Here is a 14,842-nt window from a genome sequence, read left to right on the forward strand (position 1 = left end):
AAAATTACATTTCTGATAATGAAGTATTTCTTATTTTACTATTTGTGACTCAGATATCAAAGAACGACACGGACTTTGCTGTTTTTAGTGACTAAAATACTGCAGCATGTGCTGTATTGGAATCGCAAGGGAGCAAAACATGTAGTTTGTGCTCATATCTTTGTTTTTGATATTTTCTAATATTTGTTGCTGGGGACAGATGGAAACCTAACAAGCCTGTGCTGCTGTTTATTTGGTCACTTTGCTAATCGTAGATTTTAGCAAACGTGATATTTTTACACGGCCACAATGTTCTACATTTATTTTCCTATTTTAAATAAAAATCTAGATCGAATGTTATTTGATACAGCTGGAAACCACGCGTAGTTTCTTCTAGTATGTAGCCCACAAAACAAATCCTTGGACACAGTTTGTGAAATGCTCCCTTCACCACTGTCGCTGCACGTTTGCTTTGAGCTCGTAATAATGACTGATGACAAGTCAGACGTCTGCATCCAGATTTTTATCAGCTCCACTCTCCTACCAGAACTGTGGCAACATGGCAGTCAGAGGACCGTGTTCAGAGAACTAACCTGGAATACTAAACGTGAGGGGGACAAAAATAGGGTTTTGAAACATGATCCCAGGGGAAACTCTGCCCTTGACTAGCCCATATATTGTGCTGGTACAAAAACCCACTGTTGTCTTCTACTCTCTAGTGTATATAGTCTGCACCTACTGACACAAAGCATTCTTTAGTGTCGTTCCCTGATTCTAACCCAAATACCAAGTCTTAACCCTCAATCAGAACCACAGTACTCAGGTCCTTTAGTCCACACAATGACATGACATGTTCAGAGAGAAAAGTTCACCACTGATGTTACAGATGTTGCTTTTATTTAGATCTCCAGACACATAGTACAGTTACACTGCTGTAGCACTGTTACAAATATATCAGCAAATTTACATCCTCGCATTAACCTTCGTCCGCCACCCAGCGACTCATTCCCCTCTTTCCCGTCAGATAATCAGAACAACACAAAGTGTACTATAGACCCACTAGCAGTCCCAGGATTTGGTAAAGCTCAGTTTGGTCAAGACTGATTAATTTGGTGAATCCATAGATGTATTTGTTCAGTGACTCAATGCTTTTGATTATATTGTATAAAGTTATGGCTTTTAAATTCACTTCTCTGGAACCTTTAGTAGATTTATATATTTCTGATAAGCACGTTGCTCGTGTTGCCCTACAGTTTTCATCTGCATAAATAACTTGTCACTGCATCTTCATTCAGATAGTTATACTTTTTGCCGATGACACTTGCTTATTTGTTCCAATGAAAGCGGGACTACACGCTGGCCACACGTAGACATTTTTGTCAGTTTGTATTTTCAAACGTTTGTTCATCTGAATCTCATGTCATCATGGAAGCTAATGGGATTTTTTTTTTCTAGTAAGTTATCAGAAGGTTGAGTACTCGTGCACAATGCTGCCCTTTCATCCATCCCCAGGAAGATTAATTTCACACATCCAATGAGGCTACACTTTACAACCTAGGGGATTAAGGGTGTTTGGGTTGTTATTACGTCCCAATGACTCCACCCCGTTCTCACCTCACCTATGATCCACCTGTTGAGCCTATTCAGGTGAGAAACAAGGGCGACTCTGGTGGATAGAACTGGGTCCCTTAGCCAACTTTCCCTCAGTCTGAAGAAGAGTCTTGGCTGAGTAGCGAAACGTTTCTAAGCAAGAAGAAACAATTTCAGCTGACCTGACTCAACCTTCGGATTTCTTAAAATGGCCGATCCTGACTAATTTCTGCAAATGGCCTTGTTAAGTAACTAATAACCGCTTTCTGCCATTTGATGTTTTTTTGATGTGTTTTGTGTGTGTGTAGTGGCCCCTAGAAAGGCATTTATTGATGAGGTAAACCCTCAATTATAATTAACCAAACTTTCTCTGTCACTGAAGCTAATGATATTACATTTGTCTCAGGTCCCTGCTGTGAGTTTTGATACAAATCCGCTTAAACATCTGGATTCTTTCTCAGAGGTACCTGAGTATCTACAAATAAGTGATTATAAGAGAACTTGTTCCCAAATGGTGTCAAACCTTCTATTGGTTCTTTAATAAAAATGTCAACATATTCCTTAACATTCGTCCTCCAGGGATCACAAATAGCTAAACCTGACGTTTTAGGTGTTTGTGACGAAGCAGGAAGTGCCCCAAAGTAAAAGGCTTCATACGGTTATGAACATAGTCATTTTAATTGCAGTGTAACAATAACTGAACAATTCTGAAAACAGTTTCTCACTTTTATTTAGTGGATTTATGGGATACAACTTAAAATGATGAACGTCTGTAAGGAAGTTTAAACATTTGGATTTCTCATTCTAAGATGATCAATTTCAGCTGTTTCTTGCCATAAAAGAGTCGGTTGAAAGCAAATGTTTCCATTTTAATGAGGCTAATGAGCAGACAGGAATAATTAGGATTCATCCTCTAGGGACCATGAATATTTACACACATTGTAATGTGAATTTTAGTGATTTTTAATTTGATTTGACTGCTAGTGGGGCACTAATAGCTTTTACTCTTTCAACAATGCAAAAAGAAGAGTAAAGTAAGGCCACACCATAATCACAGAAACTGATCGCTCTGTTTTCCTTCCAGCTGATAAATCAGGATTTAGTGACGGACTCAAACCTCAGAGCTGGTGGCTGATGTTCATATGTTCCCCATCCTGGTAACTTCTATGAAACATAAAAAATACTCCACAGAGTGGCAGAGGTAAAGTACACACTGAAGAACACACACACACGCACACACACACAGGTTGAAGGTGTTTATGGAAGCAAATAAGGCCATATTTATTTCAATGTTAAGCAACTGAATAATGTGTGAAATGAAACCACTACTGAATATTTAACTTTCAAGAAACGTGTGGATAAAGCATCCTACCATATTTATTACTGACAAGTTTTGTGTAATGAGACTTTAGTGCATCTTGGATCAGTCTCACTGTCTCCATCACTTTCTGTGACGGCTTTAATTCAGTAAAGATGTTTAGTTGTTATAAATTACTTTTATTTCGAAAAACTAACAATTCCACATTCATTAGTTCCTTCCAGGATTTTTGGACCTGTTCCAGCCTAAAATGCCTGATTTAGTCTAAAAAAGTTGTGACGCATCTGTGTGACCTTCCAATTTCAGCCACATCTGGTTTTTCGTGTGAAAAGTAACATGGTGAATGACTTTGAACAATAACTTTCTCACATTTCTGTGAGAGTTGTTCTCGCTCCATCCTCTCATGCTTCTCCATATCCTCTTCTATCTGAGCCAGTACACAATTTGGATGCAGTTACTCTACAGTTTTAATCTAGAGAACTGTGCATCGTATCTTAGCGGTCGCTGCTTTATGCTCAGATTTCCTGATCTAAATTTTAACACTGAGCTGTTTAAATCATGTCAACATTCACTAGTGATTCAGTTTCACAACATGGTCTCGTGTTGCTTAAATAACTGAAATATTTCCAGTGTTTGTTTCCACAAACAGAGGCACCCACCTTCAGATGCCCATGCAGACATCACACACACACAAACTACACTTACTGCATGTGAAATATACACTCCTCCATTGGGTTTGGATTTTTTCATATTCCACATTAAATGAAGTTTGTACAGAATGTCAACAACAAAATAAGGTAAAGAAAAAAAAAAAAAAAGCACACTGGTGTCCAGCATGAGTATTGTCTGTTTGGAGACCCTGTTTGCCCGCTAACGAGATCTAAGACTGTGTGTGTCATAGAGAGACTTCTTCCCACTACAGAGGAATAGGGGAGTGATAAATTGAGCTGACAAACACTGTGCAAGATCTGTCCCATCTGTCCAGCCCATAGTCCCCCTCTCTTTCATTTTCTCATGTTTAAGATTTGGGGGGTGTGTGTGTGTGTGTGTGTGTGCACGCATGTATGTGTTTTTGTGCTTGAGCCAAAGTCCCTATGTTTCTCAGCCCAGCTGTCTCAGATCCAACAAAGCTGGAGGGAGTGAGTCCGAGCTGGGCTGCACCAAAGCACAAAAGCCCTCCAGACACAGAGAGCTGGAAATGTAGTCTCTGTGATCCAAAATCCCAAGAGTCCCTCTGTCTCTGCATTTCTTATTTCTCTGCCCCTCTGTCTTTTATAAAATCCACAGTCTAGCTTCTTCCCCCTCGTGTGTGTGTGTATGTGTGAGAGTGTGTGTGTGTGTGTGAGAGAGTGTGTGTGTGTGTGGTGGAGAGAGACGGTTAATCTGAGTGTCCTCCAGAATACTTTCCCTCCTCCAGAGGCAGTTGTTGATGTTTGGACGTCTGTTGGTTGACATTTTTCCTGTGGTGAAGGGCACTGAGTCACATGACTTTCTCTGGGTCTTGCCATTTAGCACTGTGTGTGTGTGCTTGTGTATGTGTGTGTGTGTGCACTTGTGAGCGTAAGCTCACATTTACAAGACGTAGAGTAGAAACGCTGGCAGAATGTGGTGCAGGAGTGGAGCTGAGCGCCGGCCGCTGCTGCTCTCGGACCCTGCAGCCTCCTGAGAGTCTATTGACCCCTGGGCCAACAGAGCCTGAACAAAGAGGGAGGACGAATGATTAGTTTAGCAAAAAAACACTGTAGCTCTTTCTCAGTCTGCTCTTTCTGTATTCATGTTCTCACAGAAATGTCCTCATTCAAAGCTCAAGTCCAGATCAAATAACCAGAAGTGCCCGTTTTATCGGCGATGCTTTGGAAGTGGACTGGACCTGCGGTAGCCAGGTTTCCCAGAAAGCCTGGTGCTTGGCTGAGAGTTTGAGGTGAGCTGCTGAAAACTTCATCCTAGTACTGCAAATACACCATTTAAGTTTTGGTATTTCTTTTCCTTTTAGTTCTAAAATGTGCTCTGATAGCTGTGTGCTAGTTTTACTGCTAGCTCTGTTAGCTTTAGCAATTCTAGTTATATTGGCTTTTTCTCATATGCACAGAGCCCACAGACTTGTTCTTTATCAAAATCTCCATTCTGGTTTTGTGCAGTTTAGATTATTTTGTCACTGTACAACAAAAACCTGACAGTGTCATTTATCAATGCTGAGCTAAACTACCGCTGCCCAGGTTGCAAATAGTCCTTCACATTAGTGAAGTCCCAACCCCCAAGTTTGGAACCTTTCACCCTAACTGCAACCGAGTGAGACTGCAACACGTCCTCTGAGGCCTATAATCCAGTGCACAAAGAAAATGAAACGGCTACAGAATTCAGAGAAAATAAGTTGAGGGCAGTGATGAAATGACCACATACTAATATTAAATGCCAAAGCATGTTGATAATTTTGTACATGAATTACTTAAAGCACGGTGAGGTGTGTGATCAAAGTTCCTCACCTCCTCACACTCGTATTCATCAGAGGGGACACACTTTTGGCCTCCATCCTGTAAAACAAGAAATGAGAACACATCAGTCTCTGCTGTGCTGCTTTGTATTCCATGTTGTCTGCCCACTCAGTCAGATCATTAACTGGGATTCATTAAAAACAGGGCTACGGTGACTCTCATGTTATAATTACAGGATGTTAAGTTCAAGCTGACATTCAGAATCACTATGATTGTCTGAATCGAACCATTCTCACTAATTTATTTCCTGTAACGCAGCAAAACTCATCACATGAGCCGTCAAACTCCTGCAGGTTAAAGTGCAGTGGCAGTGATTAACCCCGTCACTGTGGACAGACAACAGCTCAGCAACCCAAAGGCTACAAAGGGCCCAGAATACTGTCCATAACACACCGTTCACATAGAAACACACTCACTGGCCACTTTATTACACACACACTTACTGAGCATCATTTAAATGTCACACGCTAACTGAGTTTTGTTGCTGAGCATGTCCGTCCCTTTACGACCACAGTGGACCCACCTGGCTACTTCCAGCAGGATAACGCACTGTGTCACAAAGTTAAATCATCTCAAACTGGTTTCTTGAAATTGACAATGAGTTCACCTTATTCAAACAAACAGCCTCCACAGTCATCAGATCTCAATCCAATCAAGCACCTTTGGTATGTGGAGGAACAAACCAGCAACTTAGTGACATTATCATGTCACTATGTACCAAAATCTCTAAGGATTGTTTGCAGCATCTTCTTCTTCTTTTTTCCTTTGGGCTGTTCCCTTTCAGGGGTCAACACAGCGAATCATGTGCCTCCATCTAACTCTGTCCTCTGCATCCTCTTCTCTCACACCAACTAACTTCATGTCCTCCCTCACTACATCCATAAATCTCCTCTTTGCTCTTCCTCTAGACCTCCTGCCTGGCAGCTCCAACCTCAGCATCCTTCTTGATATATTGACAGTCTCTCCTCTGAACATGAGAGAACCTCAACATCTTAAGCTCTGCTACCTCCAGCTCTGCCTCCTGTCTGTTCTTCAGTGCCACTGTCTCTAAGCCGAACAACATCTCTGGTGTCACCACCGTCTTGAACATCTTTCCTTTCATTCTCGCTGATACTCTTTTCTCCACCTGTTCCAACCTGCCTACACTCGCCTCTTCACCTCTGGGATCCACAAACTACAGGCTGGTTTTTGCACCTCTTCACCTGAGTCCCTCTCATTGACACACATGTATTCTGTCTTGCTGCGGCTAAGCTTCATTCCTCTGTTTTCCAGAGCAGACCTCCACCTCTCTAGATTTTCCTCCACCTGCTCCCTGCTCTCACTACAAATCACAATGTCATCTGCAAACATCATAGTCCATGGAGATTCCTGTCTAAACTCATCTGTCAGTCTGGCCATCACCAGAGCAAACAAGAAGGGGCTCAGGGCTGATCCTTGATGCAGACCCACCTCCACCTTGAACTCCTCTGTCACACCTACAGCACCTCACCACGGTCTTACAGCTCTCATACATGTCCTGCACCACTCTAACATACTCCTCTGCCACTCCAGACGTCCTCATACAATACCACAGCTCCTCTCTCTGCACCCTGTCATACGCTTTTTCTAAATCTACGAAGACACAATGCAACTCACTCTGACCTTCTCTGTACTTCTCCATCAGCATCCTCAAAGCAAATACTGCATCTGTTGGACTCTTTCTAGGCATGAAACCATATTGCTGCTCACAAATGTTCACCTCTGCCCTTAGCCGAGCTTCCACTACTCTTTCCCACAACTTCATTGTTTGGCTCATCAGCTTTATTCCTCTGTAGTTGCCACAGCTCTGCTCATCTCCCTTGTTCTTAAAAATTGGTACCAGTACACTTCTCCTCCAGTCCTCAGCATCCTCTCACTCTCCAAGATCTTGTTAAACAAACTAGTCAGGAACTCTACTGCCACCTCTCCTAGACACTTCCATACCTCCACAGGTTTGTCATCAGGACCAACTGCCTTTCTACTCTTCATCCTCTTCAACGTCCTCCTCACTTCACTCTTACTAATCTTTGCTACTTCCTGCTCCACACCAGTCACCTCTTCTACTCTTCGTTCCCTTTCATTTTCCTCATTCATCAACTCTTCAAAGTTCTCCTTCCAACTTCCCATCACACTTCTGACACCTGTCAATACATTTCCATCCTTATCTTTAATCACACTAACCTGCTGCACATCCTTCCCATCTCTATCTCTTTGTCTGGCCAACCTGTACAAATCCACCTCTCCCTCTTTAGTGTCCAACCTAACATACAAGTCCTCATATGCTCTTAGTTTGTCCTTTGCCACCTCTACCTTCACCTTACGCTGTATCTCCCTGTGCTCCTGTCTACTCTCTTCAGTCCTCTCAGTGTCCCACTTCTTCTTAGCTAACCTCGTTCTCTGTATACACTCCTGAACTTCCTCGTTCCACCACCAAGTCTTCTGGTCCACTTTCCTCTTTCCAGATGACACACCGAGTACCCTCCTACCTGTCTCCCTTATCAAATTAGCAGTCCAGTCATCTGGAAGCACCTCCAAACCACCCAGATTCTGTTTCAGTTCCTCCCTGAAAACTACACAACATTCTTCCTTTTTCAACTTCCACCACTTTGTCCTCTGCTCTGCCTTTGTCCTCTTCATCTTCCTCACCACCAGAGTCATTTTACACACCACCATCCTGTGTTGTCTGGCTAGCATTGAAGGTCCCAATGAGCACAGTGGCCTCCATCATCCATAAATGAAGTTTGGAACCACCAGGACTCATCCTAAATGGACTGGCTGGCCAAACTGAGTGATCGTGAGAGAAGGTTCCTTTGTCAGGGGGGTGATCAAGAACCTGAGGCTCAGTCCGAAAGAGCTCCAGCATTTCTCTCTGGAGAGAGGAGAACCTTCCAGAAGAATAACCATCTCTGCAGATCTCTTTACCAATCAGGCCTGTATGATAGAGTGGCTAGACTCAAACCACTCTTCATGTGACAGCCCACCCATGTGATGAATTTTTACATTTTTTTATTTTATGATTTATTGTTCGATTTATTTTGTCTTACTGAAACTTGCAGCAGGAAGAATACGTCACTCTGAATGAGTCAACCCCCCAAAGTCATTAATGATCATATTCCTAGAAGCACAGACTGAGGTGGAGGAGTTGCAGCAATCTTCCATTCAAGCTTATCAATAATTCCTAGACCTAAACATAGTTATAACTCATTTGAGAGCCTTACTCTTAGCCTTTCACACCCAAACTGGAAAACTCAAAAACCACTATTATTTGTTATCGTGTACCGTCCTCCAGTCCCTTATTCAGAGTTTTTGATTGAATTTTCTGATTTTCTATCTGATTTAGTGCTTAGTACAGATAAAGTCATTATAGTGGGTGACTTTAACATTCATGTAGATGCTGACAGTAACTGTCTGAGCACTGCGTTTAATTCATTTTTAGATTCAATTGGTTTTTCCCAAAATGTAAATAAACCCACTCACTGTTTCAGTCACAGCTTAGACCTTGTCCTTACGTATGAAATTGAAGCGGATAATTTAACAATATTTAATCACAACTCTCTTCTGTGCACATTTTCTAATAACATCTGAATTTACAATAATGGACTATGCAGCAGTTAAAGCCCTGACAACAATAGATACAAAAAACCCAACCAACAGTTCCCATCGCCATACATACATGTGTCCTCTCAATTTAAATGGACACAGCGTCTAAGTTAGCGTCTCTTCAGTCAGTGGTCAGTTTAAGAGCCCTTCAAACTGTGACACATGATCCTAACGTGGTTCAGAGGTTAATTACCTGGGAGTTACCTAGAAGTAAAGATGCCTAAAAGGTCTTTAAGAACTTCTAGCTAGTCCAGTTGCCTGCAAAGTCTGTCTCCTAAAAGCACGTTTGTGATATGATTATGCTCTGCTATGAATGTTTGAAAGCTACATACTTTTGTAAAGAGGTTACTTTAGGAAACATTGGCCTGGGAGTCGACTTTGGGAAAACCATGACCTAGATGACTGAGAATCTCCACAGTATGTATGCAACTTCTGCTCTTTCCTCAAAATGTAATAGATCTCTGCCAGATATGCTGTGATAATCAGTCCCTCCAGGATTTCTTGGAATTTTTTTTGTAATTGTTGCAGCCAGAAATACCCGATTTTGATGCATGATGCCATGATTTAAATTGCATGGGCCTGCACATTCACAGGGCATATTGTTGCAATTGCAACATGGTGAATTCCTGGACGTACTGATTAATGATCAAACTTATTAGAGATCACTGCCAACATTAAACACGTGTGTATTGTGTATGAATACACATCACAGAGCAATTAGGGCCTGAAAATGTTTGAAATTAAAAACTACAAGAAGCATATGCAATAAATAAGACTCCCAAGGTGCAATTCAGCAAGAAACATCCAACCACAGAAGTACAAATTCTGTTACACGTTTCTAACGGGGAGCTGAAGCTAAAGATCAGACGACTGAGAAAAATTACACAGGTTTTGTTTGGACCATCACATTATTTCAGGAAATCTTCATGTAATAGTTTGCTACACTGCAGAAGGAAAAAAGCCTGAACTACAGAAAAACCAGTTTACTGTTATTGTCTCAAGGAAGGAGGGGAAACCGTTAAGTAGGAATCTTCACTGACATTGAAATGCAGAGCAGTAATGTCAGCGTAAACAAAGATGCTTCCTCTCCCACACACACACACACACACACACACACACAGCATTTATCGGAGTCTTCCATCAGCCTCTTTGTCAGCGCTTCATTAGCATATCTCCTCCTGTTGCCTGGGTGGGAGAGCCAATCAGATCTTATCACTCATCGAGAAAAAGAAAACTCTTTTCAGAGGCAAGGAAATCAGCCAAAGCTGCCTGAAAATGCTGCTCGCTACATCATTATCGTTTACTCTGAAATATGGCTGCACACATACACATATAGGCGTCCGTGTGCATGTATGCAATGCTTTTTTTTTTTAACAGCCATCATTAAACCGTGCAGATGAAACATTATCATATTGACTATTATTGCAGTAAACTCTTCTGACACTAGAAGCTCATAAACTGACTGCTCAGCATAACTCACAGAAAAGCGATAGCTATATTCATGTGCTTTGGGGAAATGATACAATTCAGAAAACACATTCACAGCATGAGGCAATGTACGGCCTCCACAGGGACACTGTGCTCTGCTACATTACATGCATTTTCTCCATCTGTTTTTAGATCACATCTGCTTCTCTTTTCAGCTCTGCATGTTTCATATTTACTGGAAACGCTCGCCCCGACATTCCAGGTATTCAGAAATGGCTTTTGAAAAGTGCTGACAGATTGCAGTTTGCATGTGTTGGGGGGGTGGATGCAGTATGTGACCAATCTGCGTTAACTGGAAAATTTCATATAGTTATACTTGGGTCTAAAATGGGTCCCAACATCATTTTTGATCTATTCGTGGGGGTTATTTTATTTCGCACAAAGCTCCAGGACTCGGTGAGAGGTGATGTTTTTTCATCTGCATAGTCTTAACAAGAAAAATAATACTTTAAAAATCTGCTCCCCAGAACAAATGTGTATACTGTACTGTAATGCTTCCGTCAGCCTGACTGAAGATGATTAATTTGACAGCTGTATCTGAATCCCCCACTGTGGCGGCATGTTTTCCTCTGCAGCAGAGGTTTTCAAACTGTGAAGCACCTCTCCAGGGGTGTGCAGGGGACCTGAAGGTGGGAGTGCAGAGGGAGGGACGGGATCCACAAACTACAGGCTGGTTTTTGCTCATCAACATGCTCAAAAGATGTTGCTGCAGCAGCCACAGCCCCAGTCTAAGCCTCTCGTGTATTATTCCAGTCAGTCCTAACCTGGCAGATACACGGTGACCGTTTCTAAATCCCTATATTGTTGGAAAACACTCACCCAAATTTTAAAAGTACTTCCTGATGCCTCACACAAAAATATCACACAATTGTGGGTAAAGCAGATTTTTTTTCTCCACAAAAACAAAGGTGGCCACAGCAAATGATGTCATCTTGCAGTGTTCTAGCATCTTTTTTTATATAAAAAAAGTAAAAAATAAAAATCAATGTGATAATGATGTTGGCTGCAGAACATTATAGCTAACTACCCTCAATTTGAAATACAACCTAATTCTCTGTCCCCACCTTTGTTTTTGTGAAGAAGAAATTGTCCTCTGAGATGGACTAATTGTTTTTTTTGGATTGAACCAGATTACTTTTGAATCTAGGGAGTCTACAAGATTCTGGAAATACATTTAGAGTTTTGGTGGTTTATGGCTATTAAAATAATGCAGTAATTCAGTGTTGTCTTTATATTCTTGGATGCACTGAAAACAGGAAGTACTTATGTGAATTCATCTAATTTTAACGTGCACAAATGTTTAAAATAACTGGGGCTCAAGTTGTTACCAACAGCCAATTTTTAATGGAAACATTAAAATTCCAGGGAACTGTTGTCCAACTGTAGACCTCAGAGACAGGATTGTATCGAGGCACAGATCTGAGGAAGGGTACAGAAAAATGTCTGCAGCATTGAAGGTCCCAATGAGCACAGTGGCCTCCATCATCTGTAAATGGAAGAAGAAATTGACTCTTTCTAGAGCGGCTGTCAAAACTCAGCAATCGAGAGAAGGGCGTCAGTCAGGGAAGTGAACAAGAACCGGAAGTTCACTCTGAAAGAGCTCCAGCGTTTCTCTGTGGAGAGAGGAGAACCTTCCAGAAGAACAACAATGTCTGCAGCACTCCACCAATATGTACAAAATTATCTGGTCTGATGAATCAAGGATTGAAGTCTTTGGTCTGGATGAAACCAGGCACCGCTCACCACCTGGCCAACACCATCCCTACAGTGAAGCATGGTGGTGGCAGCATCAGGAACTGGGAGACTAGTCAGGATGGAGGGAAAGCTGAATGCAGCAATGTAGAGAGACGTCCTTGATGGAAACCTGTACAATAGTATTGATCAAAGGCGGCGAATACCTATGTACATGTGATTTTTATTTATATTATATTATATTATATATATATATATATATATATATATATATATATATATATATATATATATATATATATATATATATATATATATATATTTTACACATTTGCAAAGATTTCAAACAAACTTCTTTCACGTTGTCATTATATTGTTTGTAGAACTGTGATGAAACTTACGAATCTAATCCTGTGTGGAAAACGTTAAGCGCTGTAAATACGAGGTTGTGTTGTTGCCTTAACTCCTTCATCTCATCTGTCTCAGGAGAATCCTGGACCTCAAATGAAAAATACTTGGTGCCCAACACATCCACAGAATCTCTGCTCTCCTGCCTCAGCGACATCTGCACAGGCCCAGTCCTGTCAGCTGAATGGACGATGGCCAAATTGCCCCAAAAAGAGAGAGAATCTGCTGTTCACCACACACCCTGTCCTCCCTGAGCTGTGAGGATGTCTGCAGGCCGGACATAAAGTGAAGCTTCATCGACCCAGAGGCATGGCTGAGTTTAGACAAGCATCACAATGAGCAAACAGGAGATTTGAATTATGGAAGAGGAAGGAGGACGCTGCTGCTGCTGCTCCAGCTTGTGTGGACACAAAATGCAAAGCAGTGGCAAAAAACATGGTCAAATCCCAAGTGGAAAATTCACACCGGGGATGAAGGCATATAATAAACTGTGTCGCAAAGAAGGCCTCAAAGCTAACAACATATGTTGTTTATCCAGAAGTCCTAGAACACCACATCGAGGCACTTTGTGATCGGATGCTGTGAGCCAAGTGGGCCACAGTGTGTGTGGTTTAGTCGCTGTTTTTCTTCACAGTACATCAGTTTGGACTCATCAAATGCTTTCAATTCAGCACCATATGTCGAACGCCTTCACCAGCCAAATACACCTTCAAATATCTTGTATCCATGTTGCTTGTATTTTCAGTTATAACTGTCATCAGGAAACAGGCTACATGTGGGGCTGAGCTTCTTTTACTCCCCCCTCTAACAAAACTGCATTTGTCCAGTAACCACAGACTGTTTGTCCCTGTCCTGTCATACGACCACGTCTCTTAAGATAGCACAGTGATGGCGGATGGCCCGCTACACCCACCCAAACAATTGTAAATCCAGTTACAGTTAAAGAACCATCACATCGCTATGGTAACAATGTTAAACACCTGGTGTAGAGACTAAAACTACATAAATCATGTCCTTTAAAGCAAAAATTGACAATTTGTTTAATAAAAACCATGTGAAATAGGGACAAACAAACTGTAGCTCCTCATCACTGAAACCGTTTGCTCCACTGAACAAAATCTCTCTGGTTTAAATGTTTACCAACCTAAACTAAAGCCACAGAGAGCAGGTTGAAAATTGGTGAATAATAAGAAGTGAGTGAAAAGTGAGAAGATGCAGAGAAGACGGAGCTGTGTTTGCTGCAGAAATCTTTCTGCATCCATGTGGTCAAACTCAGCAAATGTAGTTTTGCCTCTCAAGCTGAACCCAGTGAACAATAGTTAGAAAAAATATATGTGAACTATATTCTGAATCAATCTGTGGTAACTGTAGACAACAAGACGGTGACAACAGATGCCTCAAAACTATAACTGACAAAACAAGACAAAAACGTTTTTAATTTTGTTTAAAATATAAAATGTTTCTCAGGCGACTTAGACTGAACAAAGTCCTCATGGATTTTCATTCAGTCTGCAACATTTAACAAGATGAAAAGATTTAGTTGGGGACAATTCGAAAATATCTTTATATGTAATTAAATACATAATCCCAAAGTCCAGACAGCAGCAAACCCTCTGAAAACCTAAAGGAAGCCTCTATTTATCCATCCATCCTTCCCTTACATCATATTTACTACATCCTGAAGAACCTAAAACAAGTCCAGTTGCCAGCTGCTTAGGACCATCACCTTGGTCCACAATGAAGCTTGTGTGCGAGTTAAAAATGAAGCGATTTAATAAAATATCTCCACGTACAGTCCCGTTATATGTCGAGCTGCTCTATTATTCATCTCTTACATAATGGATGGCAGTTCATACTGGCCCATAACCTACAGCCTTACACCTCGTCTCTGTACATAATGGATGGTTTGCCACTTTCCCTGGATGCAGGCAGAATGACACTAATGTGTGTGAAGGTAAAGAGGAGCAAAGCCCATGAATGTGTGGTGCTCAGTCCTCCTGAGTGGTGTCTGGATGACAGCATGGATTTCTCCTTCTGCAGTCAGCAGGACATATCGTCAGTGTGTGATGAATACAATACAACTGACTGTTCATCGCTACGAATACAGCCAGAAGCCGCAGAGGCATTTTAAGTGTTCACCTGTGCAACACAACGGGTTTTGGTCCTTTTTGGTCTCATTGTTTCAAAGAAATCACTGGAAAAAAACCCTGAATTGCTTAAAAAGTGTTTATGTTGCTCTCTGCTTCTGGGCAGTGGA

The 14,842-nt window shown here is 41.5% G+C and overlaps 1 protein-coding gene across 4 annotated transcripts in view; it reads right to left on the reverse strand.

Annotated features, from left to right (window-relative positions):
- Positions 1-839: 839 nt before the first annotated feature.
- gfra2b (GDNF family receptor alpha 2b) overlaps positions 840-14,842 on the reverse strand; it is a 97,282-nt gene continuing 83,279 nt past the window's right edge. For 3 of the 4 annotated variants that reach the window (XM_067484672.1, XM_067484675.1, XM_067484673.1), the window contains exons 9-10: positions 5,371-5,418; positions 841-4,582 (exon numbers count right to left, since the gene is read on the reverse strand). In XM_067484672.1, coding sequence (XP_067340773.1) covers positions 4,460-4,582; positions 5,371-5,418 — 171 coding nt within the window. In that variant the 3' untranslated portion in view covers positions 841-4,459. Of the gene's footprint in view, positions 4,583-5,370; positions 5,419-14,842 lie in introns of all 4 variants that reach the window. The other variant, XM_067484674.1, reaches the window with a different exon arrangement.

Source organism: Channa argus, chromosome 18 (genome assembly GCF_033026475.1).
Source record: "Channa argus isolate prfri chromosome 18, Channa argus male v1.0, whole genome shotgun sequence".
NCBI classification, from domain to species: Eukaryota; Metazoa; Chordata; class Actinopteri; order Anabantiformes; family Channidae; genus Channa; species Channa argus.